The sequence below is a fragment of the Solanum lycopersicum genome, chromosome 4 (genome assembly GCF_036512215.1).
Source record: "Solanum lycopersicum chromosome 4, SLM_r2.1".
In the NCBI taxonomy this organism is placed as follows: Eukaryota; Viridiplantae; Streptophyta; class Magnoliopsida; order Solanales; family Solanaceae; genus Solanum; species Solanum lycopersicum.
The window spans coordinates 7,574,922-7,601,828 of NC_090803.1; the positions used below are offsets into that span (position 1 = coordinate 7,574,922).

Below are 26,907 nucleotides of genomic sequence, written 5' to 3' on the forward strand. Positions count from 1 at the left end.
GAAGTGTCATCTTGGTTACTTACCGAAGAATTGAATGTATAGATGGAACAAAAATTGAAGGTTAGGGAACCCGGTGGACTAGCCGAACCACACACCGCCCTCTATGCTCAATCTTGGCAGTCAACCGGCCATAGAGGCGGTCGTGGACGAGGCTTTCATCGCGGCAGAGGCGGAACCCCTGGTCGCGGCAGCTCTGCAGGTGGTCGCGGGGGGGCTGTCGACAGCTCTCAACAGCGAGGTGGCTACTCTGGAGGTCGTGGGGGGTCTGCTGGTCGCGGCAGTAGACCTCCTCGCAGCTCCATCATCTGCCAAATTTGTGGAAAATATAATCATGCTGCGTGGGACTGCTGGCATAGGTTTGATAACACTTATTTTGGACCGTCTACATCGTCACCTCAAGCGTTCTATGCTGCAAACTCTGCTGAATCAAATGGTAATTGGTTCTTAGACACAGGTGCTAATGCCCATGTAACGCCGGATCTGTCTCGTCTCTACTCCTATACTCCATACTCTGGCAATGACAGTGTTACTAGTGCAGGTGGCCACCCTCTCCCTATTGCTCATGTGGGCTCAGGTAAAATACCTACCTCCTCTGGCATTTTTCACCTTGGTAACCTTCTTCATGTACCATCTCTTAAATCTCATCTTCTATCCGTTTATCGTTTCACCAAAGATAATAATTGTACCCTACTCTTTAACTCCAATGAATTTCAGATTCTGGACAACACCACCCACCGAGTGAGGTACAGAGGCCAATGTGAGCAAGGGCTTTACATGCTACCTTCCAATTATCAGTGTCTGCGTCTATCGAGTCGTCTCCAACAGCTTGCTCTGCCATTCTCACTCCTCAAGATTGGCATCGTCGCTTGGGGCATCCTTCTGTCGAAGTCAATAAACATTTACTTTCTCTTTTTGGTTTCAATAAAGTGTCCAATGTAACGTCCTGTGAGTCATGTTCTGTATCCAAGTCACACAAACTACCATTTTCTTTATCATATAATGAAGCACTATTTCCTTTTCAACTTATTCATTCTGATGTTTGGGGCCCTACGGCGGTCCCATCTTTTGGTGGTTTTTGGTATTACATTAGCTTTGTTGATGATTTTATCAAATTTTCCTGGTTATATCCCTTAAAACAAAAATCTGAAGCGTTTGGAACTTTTAAAAGTTTCAGTTCATGGTTCAGAATCAGTTTGGCACTACCATAAAATTGTTCCGAACTGACAATGGCCGTGAATATGTAAACAATCAGTTTGCACACTTTCTCCAGCGCCTTGGCATCCTCCACCAAAAAACGTGTCCTTATACCCCTGAACAGAACGGGGTGGCGGAGCGTAAGTATCGTCACCTCATCGAAACTGTCATTACTCTTCTCCACACAGCTCGCTTACCTGTAACTTTCTGGGTTGAGGCATTTGCCACAACAAATTTTTTGATTAATCGTCTTCCAAAGAAATCTCTTGGTCATATCTCTCCACATGAAAAATTATACAACATTGCTCCAGATTACTCCATTCTCCGTGTTTTCGGGTGTCTTGCCTATCCCCATTTGCGTCATGAGGTAAATCATAAGTTACAACCTCGATCAAAACCGTGCGTCTTTGTTGGCTATGAACCCCTTACCAAAGGTTATCGATGTTTTGAACCCACCACCCAACGTATATATGTGACCCGTCATGTTAAGTTCCATGAAACTGAGTTTCCCTACCACAAGTCCTTATCTCAGCAGTCCCCGTCTTCACCGTCCTACTTTGGAGTCCTTCCTCTTTTTCCTACACAGCCCTCGGCAGCAACAAGCCATGCTCACACGCCTCCGTCCTCACCAGTGCTGCCAGCCATCACACTCGCACAACCCTCAATCCCCGCCACTTCCATTCAGCCAACAACACCCACACCACACCCACACATTACACCAATACCGTTCCCATCGACGCAGCCGTCATTTACACCAACCAGCCCACAGCCGGCGTCGCCATCCAGTAGTGCTATACCAGAACCAGCACCCACCCAAATCCCGTCTCCTCATCATCCCATGACTACCCGTGCCAAGAGTGGCATCTTCAAACCAAAAACTTACTCCTCTACCATTCCCTATGATGCCCAGCCACTCACTGAGCCCACAACATACAAATAGGCTGCTCAAAATAAACATTGGTGCACTGCTATGGATGCTGAGTTTGAGGCGTTACAGAGACAAAATACTTGGGTGTTAGTTCCTCCTCCTTCGAACCGTTTTCCCATTGGTTGTAAGTGGATTTATCGCATAAAACGCAACTCTGATGGCACTGTGGCTAGATACAAAGCTCGCCTGGTTGCAAAGGGATATGATCAAGCTTATGGGCTGGACTACTCCGAAACATTCAGTCCAGTGGTTAAACAACAGACAATCCGCCTTGTACTGTCTCTAGCTATGCATCATCAGTGGCAACTCCATCAGCTGGACGTTTCTAACGCCTTTTTACATGGTGAACTAGAGGAGGAAATCTACATGCAGCAACCTCCTAGATATATTGATCAACGGTACCCTACTCATGTCTGTAAGTTGGTAAAATCTCTCTATGGCTTAAAACAAGCCCCACGTGCATGGTACCTACGTCTCTCATCCTTTCTTGCGGCACAGGGCTTCACTACCACTACTAATGACACAAGTCTTTTTGTCAAACATTCAGCCACAGGAATTCTCATACTACTCCTCTATGTTGATGATATTGTTGTCACTGGTTCCTCCCCTACCCTCATTCATGATTTTATAAACTGTATGCATCATGAATTTCAGATGAAGGATCTTGGCTCTCTCAAATATTTTCTTAGGTTGGAAGATGACCGCACCAGTGATCATCTTCTCTTACATCAGACCAAATATGCAGGGGAACTAATCCATCGAGCAGGAGTGGACTCATGCACCACCGCACCTACACCAATCAGCCCCAGCCAGTCGACTAATGGTGCAGACGTGCCGTTCCACAACCCACGTTTGTTTCGCAGCTTGGTCGGTGGCCTGCAATATTTAACTGTTACCCGTCCAGATATACAGTTCGCAGTCAACTACGTGGCTCAGAAAATGCACAGTCCGACGGAACAAGACTTTCACACTCTCAAATGCATTCTTCGGTATGTCAAAGGAACAATTTCGTGTGGTATTACTTTTTTCAGAGGAGACCTTCGTCTTCGCGGCTACTCCGATTCTGACTGGCCAAATGATCAGTCGGACAGCCGCTCAACAACCGGTTATCTCATCTTCTTTGGACCAAATTTGATCTCCTGGAACACACAAAAACAGGGACGGGTATCAAAGTCCTCCACGGAGGCTGAATATCGAGCTCTATCGGCTGCAACCTCGGAAGTCATGTGGCTCACCTACCTTCTAGCCGATCTTCATGTTTCAACACCGTCGCCAAGCTTGTATTGTGACAACAAATCTGCGATCTGTCTGACCAAGAATCCTGTCTTCCACAAGCGCATGAAGCACGTGGGCAAGGACTGTCATTTTGTGCGTGAACAGGTAATTGATGGAGCCATGACAGCTGAGTATGTTTCCACCGAGGACCAGCTAGCGGATTTTCTCACAAAACTGTTACCATCTCAGCGTTTTCAGTATCTTCTCTCCAAGCTTCCTCTTGCTTCCGCCAAGACTCAGCTTGAGGGGGGATGTTAGATAGAAAATATAATTACTTAGTTATGTTGGGGTTATTATGTAATTACTTATAGTCTACAACTATATATATTGTACAAGACTCTAATTATTGGTTAACATTATTCATAATAATAATATTCTACCAGTAAGGATATTTTTCACTTATATAATACAAGAATATAATTTAGGTTTATGTTATAATTCAAGGATAATACCACAAACTCTAACATCTACCATATATACATAAAAAAATTAACAGTATTAAAATCATGCAATTTTTTATTAAAATTTTTTTTTACCTCTCGATCTTATCTTGCTCCACCCCGAAATCCGATGCCACTATCAACCCCCATTGATAGCCCAGTTAACTTATGAACTGATTCATTTACTTATGTTTTATAATTTCCAAAAATATTACACTTTCTAGCAATTTTGTAATAACAATGCACATTTTAAAATATAAAAGTTTCTTTAACACTCAATAATATATTTCCATAAAGAAATAGACTTAGTGAATTTAATTATTTTTTTAAAAAGAAGTCATGTATTGCTTCAATATAAATAAACAATGCACTAATCAAGGTCTTGAAAAGCTAACTTTGGAGGTCTTTTTGTGTATTTATCCATTGTCACCTTTTCCCGCATAATACTTAAGCCTTTTCTTTTTAATAAAATAAAGAAATGATTTTTTAAGGATTTTTTTAATTATTTAAAATAATTAAATTGTTTAAAGTTTAAGATTATAAAATTGTATTTGTGATTTCACAAAGGGCAATAGATGAGTGTTTCTTATTAAAGACACTTTCATTTCTAATGATTGAACTCGAGTATATTGTCTACGACGAAGAACAAATCGACGAAGGCAAATAATAAAAAAGAAAAACTAGCGAACTCCTAAATTGACGAGCTATTGGAGAAGAGATGGATAGGACATTTAAGGTAAATCATCAATCAAAGTAAAATAAAAAAATAAATAAATTACTATGCATGATACAAATTTTTTAGCTAAAAAGTGATTTTGCAAAAGATAAGTATCTAAGATGTAATGAATTAAAGCAAACAATACATATCATGAATTTGAATCGTAAATCTATTTCATTGAAACTAAATAAAAGAAAAGGGAATTAATATTTTTATTCAACTTGTTGAATGATTTTCTCAATTTTTTTAAAATACAATAAAAAATGTAAAAAAAAAAAAGAGAGAAGGTATTTGAGATAGTGATAGATCATACACACAAAATTCTTTCTTTTTGGATAAAAGAATCAACTGAATTATTATTTTTTTGTAAAAAATTATTGAAAATGAGTTTATTTATAAGTATCCTTGCACATGACAATCACGTGTGGCTTGACAGACTCAAACTCCACCTAAGATATTGGTTCACATGAGACATATAAATTTATTTATTTTTATTATAATTATTTTACACCTAAAAGGTAATATAGAGCTTCAAAATATCCATTATTAGAAGAGCAATGGAAAAATTTCTCCAATATTATTTGTATTTATGAGATCGAAAATTAACTAATATATAGAGTATACATTAGTTAATTTTATTATACATAATTATATTTTAGATGAGGAAGATGATGACGTTAAGAAGAATGTGTAATAAATCTAAGAAAGACATAATAAAAAATGAAATTATACGTCCTATCTTTAGATGACAAAATAAGGAAATAAATAGTTCAGACATGTAAAAAGAAAGTGTGATAATGTAAGGAGGCGTGATAAATTAATCATATCAAAAGTTAAATCGAAAGAAAAAATATGCAAAGATAATTAAATTTAACATAATCTTAATTTAACATATAGCGGAATATAATTAGACTTTATACGAGAGAGGCAAAGGGCTAACGTCGTTTTCTTTCCTCTCTATTAGTAAGTAGCAATTCTTATTCGTATAATTATATCATTGATAGTTATTTCACTTGTCTCATATTTTGCTATTATAATTTCTTGCATTCGTATTCTCATAACTTCTCTTGTAAAATAAAAATTTATTAAAAATAATCTTCATATACTAAATTTTTTAAAATTTTATTTATAAAATTAACCCGAATAATATAGATTATATATCATTTTTTTCTCTTGACAATGAGTCAGAAAAGCTGAATATAAACAAGTTGAAAAACTAACACCTTTAATAATATGGAATACACCAAGTACTATAAATTAATTATATTTTGGCTATATTATCGATGTAGATAGATACTTGCATCACAATTATTTTACAATTTATCTATTTCTAAATAAAATCTCAATTCACAAGTCCCAACCAATCAATCATTTTTTCTCTTATTTAATATTTTTTAAAAGTTTTTGGTTTTTTCTTCTGTACTTCAATCTCTGATCAAAAGATAAAAACTGACAAAAGCCCCATAGTCACATGAAGCCAGCTTAGGCATCCTTTTCTAGAAAACATTTTGTCATATTTATATTAAAGTTTCGATATATAAAGTTTTGATTGATAGAAATTTAGATAAAATTTATAATTTTTAATAATTTGATAAAATTTGAGGTTATTTGACAATTTAATTATTTTTATCGAATGTTTATTAATTTCTCAATAATGCTTGTTTTGGATAACTTTTAATTGTTAAAATGTAGATAATTTATGAAGAAAATTTATCTAGTATTTGAATATATGAAGTTTTGACTCATTTTAATAACCATAAAGTCACACCTAAGTTGTGTAACTTGATCAACTCAGTAATTACACTTATTTATATTTATTTATCATAGTTGGATTCATAAATCAGAGTGAAAATAAATATTGATTAACCGTAATATATATAATAAAAACGTATGTAAAGATATGTATGTTATATATTTATTAGATTGATAAAACACAAATTCTTACTCTATCCCTTCATATTTTTTTCTCCGAATATTAAATAAATTCGCAAATATTTTGAATATAAATTTCCTTAACGAGTGAAACTTAATAAAAGTCCGAATCGATATTGAAGAATCTAACGAAAATTGAACCAACTACATTAATAAGACCTAATACTTAGATCTAATATAATAGCCTTTAATATGTCACAATGTAACGACCTGTTTAGTCGTTTTGAGCAGCAGATTTTAATTCTGGAAAAACAGGCTGAGACGACGGAACCCACGACGGACCGTCATGGGCACGACGGACCGTCGAGGGGTCTCGTTTCAAAACACTTAGAAATTCTGAAATTTGGGTACTGAAATCGACTCTCTGAACTTCGTGACGAAAGTGCAGGACGGACCGTCACAGGCATGACAGGCCGTCACAGGGTCTTAAATAAAAAGTGAGTCTCTGAACTCTGTGACGGAGTAGCAAGACGGACCGTCGCAGGCACGACGGCCCGTCACGGGCTGCGTAATCCCAGGCGGAGTCGGATTTCTTTAATGTTTTAAGGGACGTTTTTTATTATTCCTGCTTTAATTATAAAGTTAGGGGGTTAATGTTAGTAAGTCTAACTACTTGGGGGTTAAAAGAGGTAACCTTGAGTTAATTAGTGAGTTATTATTGCCATCTTTTATACTTAATTATATGCTAATTAGGATAAAAGAAAGAGGGTTTGAATAAGAAAAAGAAAAGAACAGAAAGAGAGGGAGAAACGTACGATCAAGAGAAAGAAGAGAACAAAGCTTTGGGAAATTGCTTGCTTGATCAAAATTCTTCGGTGGAGGTAGGTTATGGTTTTATACTATTCGTAGTAAACTCTTAATAGCGAATGATATGTGTTGGGTTGTATTGTAAAGTCTTCTATATGCTTAATTATGTGTTTGCATGTTGTGATGATATAATTGTGATGAAATAAGCATGATGAAACTATTGAATCCTAAATCTTGAAAAAGAAACCCTAATCTACTTTGTTAATGATGATGCCTTGGTATAAAAGAAAGCTTGATGAACTAAAGTAATGAGATTGATGATGTCTTGGTATAAAAGAAGGCTTGATGAACTAAAGTAATGAGATTGATGATGCCTTGGTATAAAAGAAGGCTTGAGGAATTAATAGAATGAGATTAGGGGATCGGGTGTCACGAACCGACACGTAGAATTAGGGGATCGGGTGTCACGAACCGACACGTAGAATTAGGGGATCGGGTGTCACAAACCGACACGTAGAATTAGGGGATCGGGTGTCACGAACCGACACGTAGAATTAGGGGATCGGGTGTCACGAACCGACACGTAGAACTAGGGGATCGGAGTGTCACATTCCGACACATAGTAGTAAGGGATCGGAGTGTCACGTTCCGACACATAGTATTAGGGGATCGGAGTGTCACATTCCGACACATAGTAGTAAGGGAGCGGAGTGTCACGTACCGACACAAGAGGAATAAAGATGACGAATCTTGAAATTATGTTAATAAATTCGAATGAAAAGAACCTAATTCCCAAATGAGCATGATATAGAGGCTTGAGTCCTCATGAGTGTACTTGACGTTATTTATCAAAGATTCTTGTATATGTTGTTGCTACAGATTGAGTATTGTAGTTGATTTATGATATGATCTGATATATACTGTTTTCTATTTTGAGTTGGCCGATGATATCTACTCAGTACCCGTGTTTTGTACTGACCCCTACTTGTATGTTTTCTTTTTGATTATTTGTGGAGTGCAGCAAACGTGCCGTCGTCTTCAACTCAACCGCAACTCTAGCCAGTCTTCATTACTCCGGATTTCAGTGTGAGCTAATGCTTCTAGCTTGGACTGGATCTTCCTCTTCATGTCTCGATGTCTTGAAGTTCCGACATGGACTAGCTTTTTATGTATTTTAGCTTCTTAGATACTCTTAGATTAGTAATTTGAGGATAGATGTTCTTGTGATGATGACTTCCAGATTTTGAGAATGATAATAGTTGTTGAGTTTTTAGAAGTTATTGAATTGGGTTTTATTAATGAGTTTAAGTCTTCCGCATTACTTTCTGCTGATATTATATTGAAATGTTAAGGTTTAGATTGGTTGGTTCGCTCACATAGGAGGGTAAGTATGGGTGCCAGTCGCGGCCCGATTTGGGTCGTGACACACAACCATGAAAACCATTTAATGAACAACATAGTTTGATCTTCAATGTTTTATAAAAATGGAAATAGAAGACTCTTGAAGAAACAAAAGTTGAAGAGGTAACACTGTTTTCTTTTTAACGAACTTTATATCATATGAATCTAAATTAATTGAAATATGTAAATTTGTTTATTTTATATTTTTCTTTTATTCGTAATCAGACTTTTTTCTAAATATATCAAAAAGTATTAAGAAATATATAAGTGAAAAAAAGCACAGTAAAATATATATATATATATATATATATATATATATATATATATATATGAATGTAAAATATGAATATTGAATTTAAGTATTATATTAGAAAAAGTCGAAATAAAACAAAAAAGGTTATAGCTTTGCCTCCACAATAAATATGTAGCTTACTCGGTAAATCAAAGTCAATTGGAATTAAATGAAGAGATAGAAATTAAGTTTGTCAAACCTGTAATTATAAAAGGGGAAACAAAATAAAATAGAGTGATGATGAAAAAAGATTAAGTCAACTAGAATTAAATGAAGAGATAGAATTAAATTAGACAAACTTGTTGTGTTTTTACTCCAATTACACCTCCCACTAAAAAATAAAGTAAAATACTATCCAAATAATTTTCAAGTAAATTTACATTATATTAATTTAATATATTAAATAAAAAATTAAAAAATTATTCAAAAAGTATATATATATATATATATATATATATATATATATATATATATATATATATATATATATATATATATATATATATATTATCAAAACGGAAAAGGATCTAAAATACCTTGAAAGTATTGGATATGGTACAAAATTATCCTTCATCTACCTATTGGCTCCAAAATACCCATCTCATCCACCTATTGGCTCTAATATCCTTGTCATCCACCTTTTGGTTCAAAATTGACCACCAATTGAGAGTTTGAAAAATTTGAGGTGAAAATATCGATAGAAGTAAACTATCATACATTCAAATTTCTAAATAAAAATTATCCATAAACGTAAAAGTCTGACTATGTTCTTCTTAACTATCCTTACGTCTTAATTATGTGATGTTACTTCATAGGTAAAAAATTTTCAAAATAATATATTAAAGGTTTTAAAACAAATCATAAAAAATTATAAAATTATATTTAAAAAAGGTGCATGAATTAATTCAGGATGTATTAATTCTTTATCTTTAATCATAAATTTCTAATTCAATCTTGAAAGAGAATCCTATTAAAAGTATCGTCCTAAATAAGCGACTCAACCTAAATATAATTGGGATTTCGATTTGGACTCGAATAATTTCGAATGCCATTTTCAAGAATCTATAATTTTATCGTGTTTTAGTAGCATTTATGACGATTTTGATACTATAATTGGATTATTAATTGGGTGACGATTAGTTAGTAATGAGTGGATAGTGGGTTGATTTATAAATTATGTTAATAAATTAGATTATAACCAATAGTTGAACGCTAAGTATTTTAAAAAATATTTAAAGAGTTTAATTTTAAAATAATAAATAAGTGGTCAGTTTTGAACCCAAAAGTAGATGACAAAGGTATTTTGGAGCCAATAGGTAGATGAGAAGGGCATTTTAGAGCCAATAGGTGGATGAATGATAATTTTATATCATTTTCAATACATTTAAAATTTTTTAGGCCCTTTTCAGTTAACAAAAAGCATAACATATCAAATATTTTGAGACGGTAGAAAATGGTGATTGGGACATTTGATATTGAATTTATTTTATAGCACAAGCAGTAGCCTCTATCTAATTTTAGGCAAAAAATTAAATCAACTATAGATTTATTTAATTAGTCCATATCTAATTTATGAATGGTTCATCGAAGGGTATAAATAGTACAGTAGGATAATAAAATTCTTTTATTTTATAAATATAAATAGAACATTTGAGTTCGAGATTTTGCTCGAAGAAAATTAATTTTATAATGTAAAATCATTAGAAGATCGACGTAATTGTGATTAAATAGCATGAAATTTTTTGTTGTATTAAAAACGTTATCTAAAAAAATAAATTCCGCAATATAATACACAGATATAAATTAATTAAGCTCACATATAAATACTTAACATCAAAATTAAAAAAAAAAACAGACAACATACACATAATTCATAATATTAATAGCAAACTAATAGAAATCTCAAATAGAGAATTCGATTCGCCGAAAAATAATAAACTAATAATACAATACTAATGGATGCATAATGCAATAAATATTTTCAACTAATTTATAACTGTTAAAATTATAAATGAACAATCATTTTTTAATTTCTTTTTATATATATAATGCTCTAAGAAGGAATTAAAAAAGAACTAAAAAAGGTGTCAGATTTTTGTCAGCAAACCTCAGTGAGAAGCAATCTATAGAAAGAGCCGTTGAAGTATACACTTGACTTTCTTTTTCTTCTGATATTTAAATGTCTGATCAAATTAAATTTATGTAATATAGGAATTGGGAAGACAATTTTTTTCGATAGAATGCTTTCATTCAAGAAAATTCGAGTTTAAAATTTTTAATTAAAAATAAAATTTAAATAATGTTTGGTACGAAGGGACAATAGTGTTTTTTTAGAAAAAATATAAAGAATCGCAGCATTATACTTACTATATAATTTTCTATATTAAAACTTTCTATATCTATTTGTAGTTAGTGGATTTATGATTTTCATTAAGGGGTTCGAAAAAAAGAAAATAATGATTTTAATCATTAAATCTCTAAGTCAACCTTTAATATTATATTCAGGAGGTTACCTTAAATATACAACGTAGTTTTTTATCGAAAGAGTTCGGATAAACTCCCTCGACATACTCTAGATCCGCCCCCTTCAGAGACTATGTGTTATAAAGTTCAAATAATACTTATCCAGAGTTCAATAAAAAAAACCCAAAAAATAGTATCATTAATTGTGTTGCTTGAATGCTTTAAAATTATTATCTCACTCCTAGCAAATTCCTTAAAAATACGTATCCTTCAAAGGATCTAATAATATATATTTAGCAAAGTTTATAAGAAATCCCAAGTAATATGCTTTATTAAGGTTAGTATAATCTATACGCGAATTCATGAAATATATACGCGAATTCATGAAATATTATTTTATATATTTTATAAAATATTATTTTTGAATAAAAAATTTATTAGAAACGATCTCTATTCCTAATAAAAAGATATATTTTCGTGTACATTCTATCTTTTCATAAACTTGATCACTTGAAAACACGCTTGTATCAAGGATTTATTGAAAAATCTCACTTTAAAGGTAAAATATTAGAAGAACGACCGTATTCTTAAAGCTCAAATCCATAAAACAAATTGCCTATTTACTATTTAGTGTGTGCCCCCTCAACACCCCCCCCCCCCCCAACCAAAACCCACCTTCTTTAAATTAAATTTTTTTGGTAACTTTAATCTTATGACAGTGACAAAGCCCATTTCTTGAAGTTGGACCATTGGGTGACAAAAAGTCACATGATGGCTTTGGCATATTTACATGTGATGAAACTACTCATCAATTGGTCTTATTTTTGTGACATTCAATTTTTAAGTCAAGAATAGCCAAATTTCAATCATGGAACAATTGAAGTATTGCATTTCTTCACGTATTGTTCAAAATGTCCATATTATTATTATCTAATAAAAGCCATTAAAAGTTAGGAGAATAATATTCCAAACGAAAACACATAAAGATACAAAAAGGAAATTTTCAACTAGGACAAATTAGTCTAGAGCTTCTAGGAAAAGTCTAAAAAAATTGAAACTTCCCTTGTTATGTGATTTTGAATTTATTGTATTAACAAATATCGAATACTGAATATCAAAGTGGATCGAAATATTTAAAAAAAAATTAAAAATTGAGACATGTTAAATAACGTCAACCAAATAAATTATCATTAGTATTTCTAAAGAAAAAGTTACACGGTAAGACACACATGTGCTATGCATTTAATATAAATAGCTATAATTTATAGTTTTATAATTTATAGTTTTATATGAATGAGGAAGAGATACACTATTAATACAATGATACAATATTGTATCAACCGTATTTTGAAATAGTATACAACACATGATCAATACAAATGTATAACAAGGACAAAATACAATTTAAAATATTGATACTAATCTATAGCTAGTTGTAGTTACACTCAAATGCATGAATACACAAGTTGTATTCATTGATATAAAACAATTGTATTTGTGATACAATCTGATACAACAAATACAACATTTATTCATCCTTTCTTTCGCCTCTCTCTTATCCAATCACACACACTTTTAGCGTGTAGCTATAAATCGTAATTAAGAAACTATAACTATAAACCTCTAATTAAGCCCAAACTATAGTCAATTTTAGAAGTTCGTTATATTTTTACCCACAAACATTTCCATGGGCTTATTATTGTAAGTGGACCTACAAAATGACATAATGGATGTCTCTTTAGATCCAATTTTAAAGGCCCAATTCATTGACCCGAAAAACGCAAAAAAATAGAACACACTTATTTTGAACACCTGAAAAAGAGCTTCAACAATTCAAGAACACAAGCTAAAAACAAGATTTTTTTTTTCTCTGTAGTGGCTTTCAATGCAACGTTTCAATGAATTCTTCCTAAATTATCAAACCCCACTTGCTAGATTTGTCACTTCTCGCCATTCTTGCAGCAAATTGTTCATTGGAGGTCTGTAGTGATACTATGATTCTGTTTCTTTACTTGTATATCATGATTGGCATATAGTTATTTTGGGCTTTCTCGCCCGGTGTTTGGTATCTGTATTGGGGTTCCACTAATTCTGCGAGTTCATAGCAGGTTGAACCCGAGAGCTCTGGTTAAGAATGAAGGGTTATATAGTATGGGCATTTAGTTTCAGTGAAAAAATATGGTTAAATGTTTAGTTTTGTATTCCTTATATTCAGCTTGAATGTTATGTATTACCTTTTCTTGAAAAATTTCAAATTTTTAATCATATTGGCATATTAATTGAACAGTTCTAGTTGGGGATCTGACTGTATGAATTGCCTATATTTATTTAGCTCTATTTGGGTATGTTTCTTTCCAACAATGATAAATTGTTGTCTAGGATTCTGTTTTAGAGGTTCTTGGAAGATTTAAGACTGCTAAGTAAAGTTGGAGCCCGCTTGTTTAGCTGAATTTAAGTAGCTTTTATTTACTAGGTGGGAGCTGAGTTTTTGTACAAGCAGTTACGTGTTTAGATTGAAATGTTGTTATGTGTTCAGATAGAAGTTTTGTTACGTGTTTAGATAGTCATATTACACTTTCCAGAAAAGATTCTTTTGAATACTTGGATGAGCTATACTTCAGCAGTATATCTAATAAGGCAGCAATGTGGAATGTAAAATGAGAGTTGATATCGATAATTATCTCTGCTTTTTGTCGAGTTAGAGTTTGAAGCACCGTGATAGTGTATGTCGTCAATGCAGAGATTTTCCTGTCCTTTGCTAAATATTTTAGCTTAGATGAGTCCTTTTAACTACTCTGATGCACGCAAAGCTAAAGATTGCCTCTCGTGTCTCTCTGTGCTTAGTTGATTTCTTCTTGGATGTTGATGTAATAGTTGCGTTCTTGAAAATCTATGGTCTTTTCATATTAATGAATTCTCACTCTCACTTTACTCATGGTGTAAAAGTTGTGTTTTTAACCAATCCAGAAATCATCTGTTGTTTCAGTGTCGAGATGTAAAAATAATGAGGTCCATTCCTCTGCCTTTTTCCACTTAAATACCAGACTTTGGTTAAACAATTAGGTTACAATATCTGTTAAAGCAAAATATGTTGCTTTCAGGGCTTTGTTATGATACGAATGAACCTGTGCTTAAACAAGCTTTTGAGCAACATGGTGAAACAATTGAAGGTAACGTGTGGATGACAACACTTCTCTTTGTTCTTGTGACTTCTTTTAGATGAAAGTATATGCTTATCCACTTACAGTGAAAGTAATATGTGATCATAAAAGTGGAAAATCCAAAGGATATGGGTTTGTGAAGTTCACTTCAGAAACTGCAGCTAGCAAGGCCTTGAAGGAAATGGATGGTCAAGTAAGTGTACAAGTTGTATAAACGCTACCTATATTCTTATATATATCTAGCAGTTTTTGTTTCCTGGAGTATCATGTTGTTTTGTTGCAGTTTCTGTTTTGTTACTATCTACTGGTTTTATTATTATCTTTTGTTTCTTGTACATCCACTACTTCTTTTTCTGGACTCCTTTGGTCTGTCGTTCTTGTTGGTGTCTTACAGCTTTTGTTTTTTATGTTCCTTAGTTATTGGATGGAAGAAATATTCGCATCAGTTTTGCCCACAAAGGATGACGTTGACAGGTTTCAACTCTTTATCTTTTCTTGTAAGTTTCTAGATTCTCCACGCGTTGTCATGTCTTATTGCTTATTCCCACACTAGTGTTGATCTTTGAGTTTGATATATGCTCTCTTATGCCTCTTCATTTCAATATTGATTACCTCCAGCTAAAAATTCTTAAATGACTCGACAATTGGTAAGGTTTCATCTTCTGACTTAGGTGTGTGCAAGAACTTGTGATTTTCAGCCATGAAAGATGTATTGAAGATTGTCTTGATTCGGGAATTTAGTCGAGGGAGAAACATCCACCAACCAAAAGGTCTTATACCATGATTCATTGACTCTGCATCGCGTGTCAGGCAAGTGATTACAGCAAGCTGGCATGACGTTCTGGTGATAGTTAGCTAGTCGTCTAACAGGTCTGGATCAAACTTTAATTGGTCCATTTTCTTTTTCCCTTCTACCTATAGGTGATTTTCCGTTGCCTGTAATAGCAAGGATCGTTGTTCAATTTTTACAGCTGTTAGAAGGAATAGAAGGAAATTTTTAATTGCAATAGCTTTTAACTTTTTGAGGGAGGAAACTCCAGTAAGTTGAACAAGGAATTGAGTTTGGCACTTGCATTATGCTATTAGCATGGATGATATAGGTTTTCATAAAAACTTGTACATACTTTCTATACCCTAGTTTGTTTTAGTACAACAACAACTAGGTCACAGTCTCAAATAAGTTAAAAGTTAACTATACAAATCCTCACCGCTTGTGTGAGCTTACTCACATTCCCGGTCCCAAATCAGATAAAAAGAAGAAGGTTGTGGTAGGATTGAACTAACATAAAACCAGCCAATTAATAATGAACCAACACAATACTAAACAGCTTTGTTTTATAAGGAAATCTTTTAACTGTTCAAAGAAAGTACAACAACTAGAGCTCTAGGAAGGGTAGAGTGTATGTAGACCTTACCCTACCTTGGAAATAGAGAAACTGTTAACGATAGACCCTCAATTCAAGGGAAAGATAGTCCAAAGCAGTCCAAAAGTACAAGAAGCAGCAGATAGTAAAAACAACAACAAATAGTAATAGGGTAGTAACTACAATAAAATAATATAATAGTCGAAGTATAAGAAATAACAAATAAATAACATATATCGGAGGACACAAAACTAAATGAGCAATACTACAACTACTAGTATGGACTTAAAACAAGACAATCCGCTCCCACCTTACATGCATCTTGACTAATTCCACGGGGCAACTGCTACCTCCCACCAACAAAGCTGCCAGATAACTCTGTGATCTATCGATACTTGACATGATTGCTAATGTTACGACGAATTTAAGACCCAATAATCCAAGACAAATATCAAAACTGTCTCATAATGAACCTTTCGATGAACATAGGAGTCTATGAACCAAGTCTTTTGTCATAAAACAGTCTAATGTAGGTCATCTAGATCATCCAACTGAGCATACGCAAAAAACTGAGAAATGTAAACAACATCATTAAGAGAGAAGTACAAACAATAATCTCACTGATAAGTGATAGCCATAAAAAGTTTCAGATACTGAACTTTTTAATATCAAAGAAATACATTTCTGGTGAAAAGCTACTCTTATCTTGTGATGTGCGATTAAAGAGTCCAACTCCATTCGAGAAGCACCTCCTTTTTCTGTGGAACGCCTTACAGCTTCTCCCAATTCTTCTGCTCTTTTCCTAATTGCATCACCGTCTTCAAATGCCATCAACTTCCTCACGACATTCTCAATAGTGGATGCACTTACTAGCTCCTCAAGTTTCTCCCTCTCCCTCACAAACAGGCCTATTTTCAATATTTCCATTACCAAGAAACTATTTACCGGTTGATCAGAGCGCATAGGCCAAGCAGCTATAGGCACCCCCATAGTAATGCTCTCTATGCAAGAATTCCATCCGCAATGACTCATGAACCCACCTGTGGACGAATGAGGCAAGATATCGGGTTGTGGCGCCCATTCTCTTACCAGTAACCCAACCCCTTTTACTCTTTCCTCAAATCCTTCAGGAAACACATGTTTTCTAGCTTCCCCAGTAAAGATATCTACTCTTATCGGTTTCTCTCAACACCCATATGAACTTCTATTTGCTTCGTTCTAATCCAATCACGAACTCCATGACTTCTCCATCGGAAAATGTAGTTGATGTTCCAAATGATATATAAAGAATTGATCTCCGAGGTTGTTTTTCTAGCCATTCCAAACATATATTGTTCCTATTCGAGATATGATTGAGTTTAGTTGGCAGAGTTGGATTGATTGCCCATTGTTGTTTACTTTCTACTTGTGCCAGCAAATCAAGAAACCCATGTTCAATTATTTTACTTGTATTATGGATATCACCTGTTCTAATATCCATATATGGACTCTGAAGAGCTATAAAGTTCTTGACTTCATCAGGCATTGCTCCTTCAAGGGACGGTAGCTTTTTAAGCAATTTTTCTCCAAGTTGGACAAACATTCCACTAAATAAGTATGAAGAACAGTACAAAGTGAAAGCTGAAATGCAATTAAATCTATAGGATTCAGCATTGAGCAAGGAAGAAACATCCTGAACACTATATGACATAAAAAAGTCATGAACAACAATGAGTCGTCTTGATTTTGAGGAGATATCACGTAAAAAGGAAGTACTGGGCTCGCGAAGAAGCAAAGTTACATCCCATAATGGCTGATTTTGCTCAAGGCATTAAAGTCAGGTGGAGGTAAGGCTAATTCATGAGTCGGAATGTCATGGAACCGAGCTTGTTGGTTATGTGTGGCTGAGACAACATAATAGACAGGAAGATCGTATGTTGAGGAGAGTAAACAGGCTAGTTGAAGAAGCTGATTGAGATGGCCTTGAATTGGAAAAGGAACCATGACTATAACTACTTCACGATCCATAAAAAAGCCGTTACCTTTGTCGAAGTTATAGAAAATTCAATTCAACTCACTACTGCTTTTGAGTTACTTGAATCATGTGTGAGTGTGCGAGTGTGTACGTAAATATGTAAGAAGAGGATAGAATAGCAAGTTTAAACCTTTGAAGATGTGTGAAGGTGAGAGGAGGGTAGGCTTCATTAAACACGTTTGGATTATTGAATCTGGTTATTTACCTTTAAACTTTTTAAAAGACATAAGGACCACAAAGTTCATGCGATGAAAGAAAAGTGTGTGGTCAGAAGTATTGTATCAGAGTTTTGGAGTCATGCATGAATTATTGAATCTTGGTTATGTACCTAGTTTTTTTCTCATAAAATGCTGTTCACATTCCTCAATTGTTTGCATTTGTTAAATTTTGTTGTTTCTTTATGACCTTAAACATGGTACTGTTTATGATAAAAGATTTTGTTTGTAGATCCTGTTCACATTCCCCAGTTGTTTGCAATGGACTCGCGAAGAAGCATGCAAGCATTCCAGATCACCAGGATTTTGCCTGAGGTAAAATCAGGACTACTTGGGAGGTCATAAAAGTGAATCTTGTCGACGTTGGCTTGAGCCTAGCTTGACGATTGTAAGTCCTTTGGAGTTTGGACAGGGCTCGAGCCAACGCCTTAAATGACCTTAAGCTTGAAGGTTGAACAATCACTACAACTACTTCATGACCTTTTTTCAAATTGCCACTGATTAGTTCATTCATTTATTCGTTGTTTTCGTTCTTTCTTAAATATCGTATTTTGTGTGATGAAATTCACTTAATATGTACATATACTTTATTTAGAACCTAATAAATCGTCTTTACTAAAAAGTCAGAACTCCTTATCTCAAAATTTTGAAGTTGATTCTTAGCTGACTTAGTAGAATGGGCTGTTGTAGCCTGTAAGTGGAGACAATGTACATAGGACAAGTTGGAGATCATGTTGAGGATGTCCTTTTCTTGAATAGGTAAAAACATGAATTTGGTCATAAAATATATAGTCCATGAATCTATTTTACTAGTCCAACATAGTTGCTCTCATATGAACTAATTAATTTATATAAATCCATTTGCATAATCAATCATTGATATAAAATAATTATCCAAAACCTGTTAAACTTCTTATCCAACAACTTATGGGACCGAAATGTTACTTCTCTGAGTTTGATGACACATGGAAAGATCTTGACCGTTGATTTTAGATGATTTCACGTTATATAAATGACCGTGCAAAATTAGTCAATCAGATCATCTAAAAGATACTAACTACACATAAGCGCCTTGATATTAGTTATTTTGAAACATGCACTACTAAATATATATAAATTAGGGCCCTTGTGGCACACAATGACAGCGATTGAATGAAGATGATGCATATGTTGCTTGAACTTTGCAAAAATATCGTCGCATCTACGTCAGATTCTTATGCACTAATTTTTAGAAGATCTAACATGTTTTCAGTTGACATTTTTAAAGAATTCAAATAACATAGCTGATTGATCAAATTTTCCTTGTTATGTGAGAAATGAATGAATCCAACTCCATATTCTTAATGCCACTTTCTGCTACTGATTTCTTAAGAGCTCCACTCAAATCCATTGCTCTGTTCCTCATTTCTTCTCCTTCTTTAGACACCATTAATTTTTCAACTGCTGCTTGCACCATGCCACGTGTCACCACCTCGTGCCTACGTGTCCACTCCTTAACGACTAAGCCAACTTTTAAAATCTTGGTGACCAATACGGTGTTTCGGGGTTGATCCGAATGCATTGGCCACGCGGCTATTGGCACCCCCATGGAAATGCTCTCCATGCATGAATTCCATCCACAATGACTCATAAAACCACCAACAGAAGAATGTGCCAAGATTTCCAACTGAGGCGCCCAGTCTCTCAACACAATCCCCTTATCTTTGACTCTCTCCTCGAACCCTTTTGGCAATTCAATCTTTCTTGATTGGTGGTCCTTCGCGAAAACATTCCCTTTATCCGCGTCCCTCAGCACCCAAACGAACTTTACCTCGCTCTCCTCCAATCCAATTGCAATCTCCTTGATTTGTTCGTCAGAAAATGAAGTCGTGGTCCCAAATGAGACGAACACAACCGAATTAGGCTCGTGTTCGTCGAGCCATATTAGAGATTTATGTTGCTTGTGACAGCTTTTGGTCCCATATTGTTGTACTAAAACAGGATTGAATGGTCCAAGGGCCCATTGCATCTTGTTATTACTTATTTGTTCCTTTGACAACAAATCAAGAAAAGGACCTTCTATAACTCTACAGGTGTTGTAAATCCTCCCTGAATTGAACTTCATATAATCATGTTGTAATTTAATGAATTTCTCAAATTCAGGGCTAAAACAATCTTCAAGTGATGGAACATCTTTTAGAAAATTTGCATCAATATCAAAAGGCCTTCCCATATTCTCCCATATGAACAAGAACAATGTGAATGCTGAGACACTATGGAAAGCATAAGCCTCAGCATTAGGCAAATACACAAAATCTTGAACTACATATCCCATTAGTGAGTCATGGATGATGACAATCCTCTTTGCTTTAGACGAGAGGACGCTTAGGAGTTTGGATAAAGGCTTACGTAGATGAGAAGATGACTCGAAAGAGGGTTGGAGATGGCTTGGGAATTTGATCGTGGAATTCGGGTTGGGAGGAGGGGAGTTGAAGAATGGCGTTGAGAGTTCATGAAAATGGATGTTGTTGTTGTTGATGAATGAATATGGATCATGAACTCTTGTTTTTGCTTGATTAGTGTGTGTCATGGTTGTAACATAATGGACTTGTATGTTGTGTGATGCGATGAGTTTACATAGTTGAAGAAGTTGATTTAGATGGCCTTGTGCTGGAAAAGGGACAACAACTACTATGATTTCTTGATTGGAGGCCATATTACTATATGGAATGTTTTATTTCAAAACTGTAGTGTGAGCTTTACATTTATATATATAGCAAGTTCTTTTTTTCTTTTTCTTTTTCTTTTAGGTTCAATAGCCACTTGTCTCAACTCACCCATCCGTCAGGGGATATCCGATAAAATTGGAACGACAGAGAGAAAATTATATGACCCCAGAGCAAAGATAACACACATTGATAAATAGTCCCAACTCATCATCTCCTTTTGTTGTGTATTTGGGAGATTAGGGGTCTCTGATTGTTCTATTTTATGTGGTACTATTTCTTTACTCTGTCAATTAAAGAAAATGATGCTGTTTTATATGTGGTGACAATGTAACTTTAAAAACTTTTATTTTACCCTTGATGACATGCTTTTGTAGCCATTTAGATAAATGACATAATATATATATTAGACACTAAATTTGGTTTTAGATTTTAACTTTGACCTTCAACTTTCATAATACACAAACAGACATTTTAACTATTCAACTTTTAAATAAATAAACACATGAGTCCTACATGGCAAAATACACGTAGTACACCACGTAAGACAAAAAATGACATGTAGGATGACATATAAGACATGTGTGTCTATTTATTCAACTTTATACATATTTAAGTGTCTACTTGTGCACACTCAAAATTGAAGGACATAAATGTAATTTAAAACCAAGTTAAAAAACATATTTATGTATTATGCCTGGATAAATTATGGTAAGAGTACGAGTTTTATAATAGCTTCTTTCTTTCTTTTAACCTAATGTCATAGCATAAGTTGATGTTTAAATGATTTTCGATTTTTTCTTTTTTAAGTTAATCATCTCGTATTTAAAACTAAATAGCCTGACTAATTTAAAAATATATCACGTAAGATCCATTTTAGACAGAATAGTTGCCTACTAGGTATTTCCATTCCTAAGACATGAACTGAAATTTCTAATAAAGGACAGACAAATTGGCTAAAAATTTACGATATTTATTAATTTAACATAAACATCAAAATATTTTAATCCATAGACGATATTGGAACAGAGATAAAACAAATTTGTTAGTTTTATGCAATAAACTATTACATTAAATTACGCCATGTGATTTGACAGCTGTAATTGATGAATAAAATATTAGCAAGTCTAGAATTATGATGCAAAGATTTCAATGTAGGACATGTTATTAATTAGTTTGTCACATGCTTCAATCTTATCTATTTGTGCTATTAATGCTCTTATTTCCGTCTCATATTATAAGTCATTTTTTAAAAAAATAATTGAACTATGATATATGTTAAAATTTCTGTATAAAAAATCATATTTTGTTTATTATATTTTTATTAATTAATTAATTAATTTTAAAAATATATTTACTTTAGCTAGTATTGAAAATCAACAACTAATTAGAGGAGGGAATCGAAGTAAAATTATCTTATTTTTTAATGCAAGTGCAAATAAAACACGTGACTTATAATATGAGACGGAGAGAGTATTTGATATGAACTGGATTTTAAAAATGTTAGTTTGACAATAGTTTAGTATATTAATTAGAGGTTTGAATTTGAAGCCTCAATTTCGAGAAAATTTATATTTATATTTGACATAATACATCAATATGTCGTTTAACTTGATTTCAAATTACATTTATGTCTTTCAATTTTGAGTTTGCCAATGTAGACACTTAAACTTGCATAAAGTTGAACAAATAGACACACACGTCTTGACGTCCTATATGTCATTTTTATCCTACGTGGTATCGTAGGACACGTAAGACTCGTGTGTCTACTTGTTCAAATTTATATAAGTTTAAATGTCTGCTTGTTCATGCCCAAAGTTGAAGGACATAAATATGAAATGAGGCTAAATTAGAAGGCATATTTGTGTTTATGCCTTTATATTTATATGTAATGTATAATTTAGTGTGTATATATATATATTATTTATTTATTTTTTAAAAAAATTTTTTTTTGACTGAGCGATTAACAGAGTTTAAGCCCAACAAGCTTCTCAATCTATTTGCAATTTATCTGTTATTTTTATATATTTTTTAAATAATAATTATTAAATATTTAATTGTAAACTTATTTATTATTGTATTACAAATTTAAAATCCATATATAAAATTTTTTTAACTTTAAAATTCTGAATCCACCTTTAGTACGTGTTAGAACATTTTCTGTTTGTTTCACCAACATATTCTTATCTTACATTAGTGGTGCAAAATCAATAGACATGATCTCAACTTGTTACAATTAATGCAACTAAATTTCTCAATTTGTTTTCCCACATGATTGACAGTATATTTTATTTTTTGCAAATTGCAATTAGAAAATAAATCAAAAATAAAATAATTATAATTATTATGTAGGGTAAGAACCAATAGTTTCTTATAATAAAAACACTGGTCGACAATAGCTGGATGATATTATTACTGATTAATTTGATATATATCTTTGCCTACAATTGTTTTTTCCTTTTATTATAAATTTTTTATATAAAGAATATAATTAAGCATGATATTTATTTATATATTTATATGACATATTTTACTTCAATCGCTAACCAATTCGCTAATATTTACGAGTCGTAGCTAGTACAAATAGATTCGAAAAGTACGTACAAAATGTACTCTTCTATATCAATTAAAAAATATAATCAAATAATTTTAATAGTGTAATTGATCAAAGGGATAGTAATTTATACCATAAGAAGAAATTCTTGTAGCACACATCAATTATTACTTGTATTATGAAGATTCATAAAAAAAACAACAATTTTATGCTAATCATCAACTAATTAATATAGTAAGTTTCATTGACAGTTACTTAAATATATCCCTTTTTATGAGATTCACAATATGAGCAAGCTCACGTTTATGAAAATTACAACGGAGGGCCGGGGGTGGGGGGCAAGAGGGGATTATATGTATATTTGGAGGCATTTATTATTATATTACCGGTTAGAAATTGATCATAATTGAGTTATTTTTGTATAAATTAAAATATTGAATTTATACAATTATAAATATCAGAAATGTAGACATATTATGTTGTATAAATTTTGAGTTATATAAATAAAAAATTAAAATTATATAATTATAATTAAAAAGTAAACCGTAAATTGTAATAGAAATAAACTATATACCTGTATTGATAAAGAATATAGTGGTCCAAAACCGTTAATTTTCGTCACGTGTCTATTTCTCTGAAAAGATTTCTATTAAAAAAGGGATAATAATTGGCCCTACCCTATTTATCTCACTTCAATATATCCAATTATAATTATGAAGATTCAAAAGATCCCTTTTTAGTTGAAAGAGAAAAAGAAAATTACAGTGAATTTTTATGACAATTTAATTAATTGATCGGTGAATTTTAAATTTTAAATATGTATATATATATATTAGATTTATCGGGTTGATTAATAATTGATATTAAAATAAATATTTCGATGAAATGAGTATGGAGATGATATATTGATAATGTCCATTTGCAAGCTGATTTAACTACTTTTACTTGTGTGTTGAAGATACATAAACGAAAAGAAGTACGCGAGTTTGATGGCTACAAATATTCGAAATATGTGGGTGATACATATAGAATTTTGTTAGAGTGTTTAGTTCTATTATCCCTGAACTTATTTAATTTTCTATCCCTTTTTGGCCTACGTGGCGCTTGTTTGAAGAAAAAGTCAACCATATATTTGACACATAAGATAGTGTCACGTAGGTCGAAATGGGGTGGAACGTTATTAATAAAATAAGTTCTGAGGGGTAATAGGATCTTAGTATAATATAACCGTGTCTCTAAAATTTAGGACATAAATTAAGGAGGTGCTCGTACATTATCCCAAATAAAAATTATTAAGTGTGCTAATAAAGTCTTACGTTAGTTGTTGAAAAAAGAAAAAGCTATATATATTAGTTTGAGGCTTTTCATAGAAAAAAGTTTGCACGCTAGATAAAAAAGCAAACAATAACATAATATAACATAAATATATTAAGAATACTAGCTAGACAAAATTAGCTAACAAAGTGGTAAAAGTATTTTTGTTTTTAATTAGAGATTTTAAGTTTTAAAATAATAAAAATGGATCTGATTTTCGTTTATTGTGTGGCATGCTAAAAAATAAATATTGAATATCATACTAAATTAAAAAACTAAAAATAGTACAAACAAAAATTATATTAATCACTTAAAGTTGTTCGGCATATGAGCGTTGGCTAATATCACAATCAAATTGAATATATTGATAGGTACATCAAATTGCTAAACCAATCAAAATTGTTGCGAGATGGTTAAAATTTCTTTTAATTTTCACTAAAAATTTTAAATTTGAATTCTGAAAAGAAAAAATCTAATAGAAGAATATTTCCTCTTTGAATAAATACAAATTAAATCAAAATTTATATGTTATATTGAGCATTAAATTAAAAAAAATTATAATATTAATTAATCAAAGATTGTACAACTAATTGTTTTTCTGCCGACAACATTTATATAGGTAAGGTTTCAATATTAAGCACATGTCAAAAAGAATTTGAGGTTGGGTTGTGGGTGGGGGGTTTAAAGCATTTATATTGTTTTCTCTCTTTATCTATTTATGGTAGGCTGAATAAATATATGGTTGCTCAAATTTGTTAGGTTAATATATATTTTATAGGCATAATACATAAATGTGCTCTTTAACTTGGCTTTACATTATATTTATGTCTTTTAACTTTGGATATGCACAAATAGACACTTAAACTTGTATAAAGTTGAACAAATAGACACACATGTCCCACATATCATCCTACATGTCATTTTTTGTCCTATGTGGTGTTCTACGTGTATTGTTCCATGTGGGACTCATGTGTTTATTTATTTAAAAGTTGGATAGTTAAAGTGTCTGTTTGTGCATTATGAAAGTTAAAGGTAAAAGTTAAAATTTGAAACCAACTTTAGGGTCCAATATATGTATTATCCCTATTTCATAATTACAATTGTATGTAAATACCATTCGCTATGATAGAATAATATGATGATAAAATTAGATTTTATCAAAATAAAAAGTCAAAATTTTAAAAAAATTAAGCACATGTTAAAAATAAAATAAAATAAAATAGGATTGGTCCATGCATTAATGTTTTCTTAATGGTCATTACTGTCATCCTCATACCTATATTAGAATCTATATTTTCTGAATTAAGATTTTATTGTTCTTTATCTTTATTCAACTACTGAAACATTTAGAATAATTACAAGACGACAGAAACAAGAGACTACATTGTCGATGAACAAGAGGTTAGATTTCTTATTGTCAAGTTGTCAAAGAATATTATTGATAAATATTAGCTAAACTTTCTACATATAGTTATCTCAATTTATAAATTTAATCATAGTAAACTTATATTCTTAAGGCTTAAATTATTTGCGCCTCCTTAAAGTTGTCTGCGTAATTTATTTAGACACCTCAACTAGTTCCAGTACCTATTGAACACCTCTACCAACCACGATTTGAGCCGTTTAAATATTTTTTTTGCCTATATGGAAAAACATTGGTGGGTCACGCAAATGGGGCACGTGAATTCGTTTTTCTCCATTTTTTTGCGTGCATATTATAACTTCCCAACGTTAAATTCTTAACATAGTTTCTTTCCCAACGTACTCTTCTTCACTTAAATTCATTTTAGAACCCTAAATTCCCAATTCTATCTTTTTTCTCTCTATATCTCCAATCTTTCTCTTAATTCTCTTATTTCTCTCTTCAAAATCAATTGTCTTTTATCAAATGTTGCAAAATTCAGAAGTCGATATATGTAAATGTGGTGATTATTGTCAACTGAAAACTTTGAAATCTCTATTAAATCTAGGTCGTCGATTTTTTGGATGTAGAGCTCAAATGTTTGTAACTATTCGAACAAAAACTATTTCTTCATAGCCCTCTGTTTAGCCTTGTCATAAATAGTCTTATCAACATAAATACACAACTTCTTTCTTACCAAATCTTGAATTTTTCAAATTCTTATGTATGGTAAAGATACAATTCTGTCCTTAAACTTCTAGCAATCAACTTTGAATTACACATCTTGT

The 26,907-nt window shown here is 32.6% G+C and overlaps 1 protein-coding gene and 1 pseudogene across 16 annotated transcripts; one reads left to right on the plus strand and one right to left on the minus strand.

The window, feature by feature from the left end:
- The first annotated feature begins 13,194 nt into the window (after window positions 1–13,194).
- LOC101263896 (glycine-rich RNA-binding protein 4, mitochondrial) lies at window positions 13,195–18,766 on the plus strand. Of its 16 annotated transcripts, none has more exons than XR_002027520.3 (6): window positions 13,195–13,369; window positions 14,492–14,560; window positions 14,638–14,744; window positions 14,969–15,025; window positions 15,234–15,421; window positions 18,377–18,766. XR_002027520.3 is itself a non-coding variant. In XM_004236547.5 (5 exons), exons 1-4 carry the CDS (start codon window positions 13,276–13,278, stop codon window positions 15,014–15,016), a joined length of 318 nt encoding a protein of 105 aa, XP_004236595.1. In that variant the 5' UTR covers window positions 13,195–13,275; the 3' UTR covers window positions 15,017–15,025; window positions 18,377–18,766. The 16 variants fall into 16 exon arrangements, 6 of the variants coding, with proteins under 6 accessions (XP_004236595.1, XP_069153147.1, XP_010319175.1 ...); XR_002027522.3 differs by having other exon boundaries at window positions 15,250–15,421; XR_011220572.1 differs by having other exon boundaries at window positions 15,234–15,361; window positions 18,377–18,517.
- LOC101248187 (uncharacterized) lies at window positions 16,081–20,914 on the minus strand (annotated as a pseudogene).
- Window positions 20,915–26,907: the final 5,993 nt, after the last annotated feature.

What these genes read in the sequence shown, in the direction of transcription:
- LOC101263896 (XM_004236547.5), top strand. Translation starts at nt 13,276, where the DNA reads ATGCAACGTTTCAATGAATTCTTCCTAAATTATCAAACCCCACTTGCT. An exon ending in CAGCAAATTGTTCATTGGAG is followed by an intron (nt 13,370 to 14,491) that starts GTCTGTAGTGAT and finishes TGTTGCTTTCAG; the next exon opens with GGCTTTGTTATGATACGAAT. An exon ending in ACATGGTGAAACAATTGAAG is followed by an intron (nt 14,561 to 14,637) that starts GTAACGTGTGGA and finishes ATCCACTTACAG; the next exon opens with TGAAAGTAATATGTGATCAT.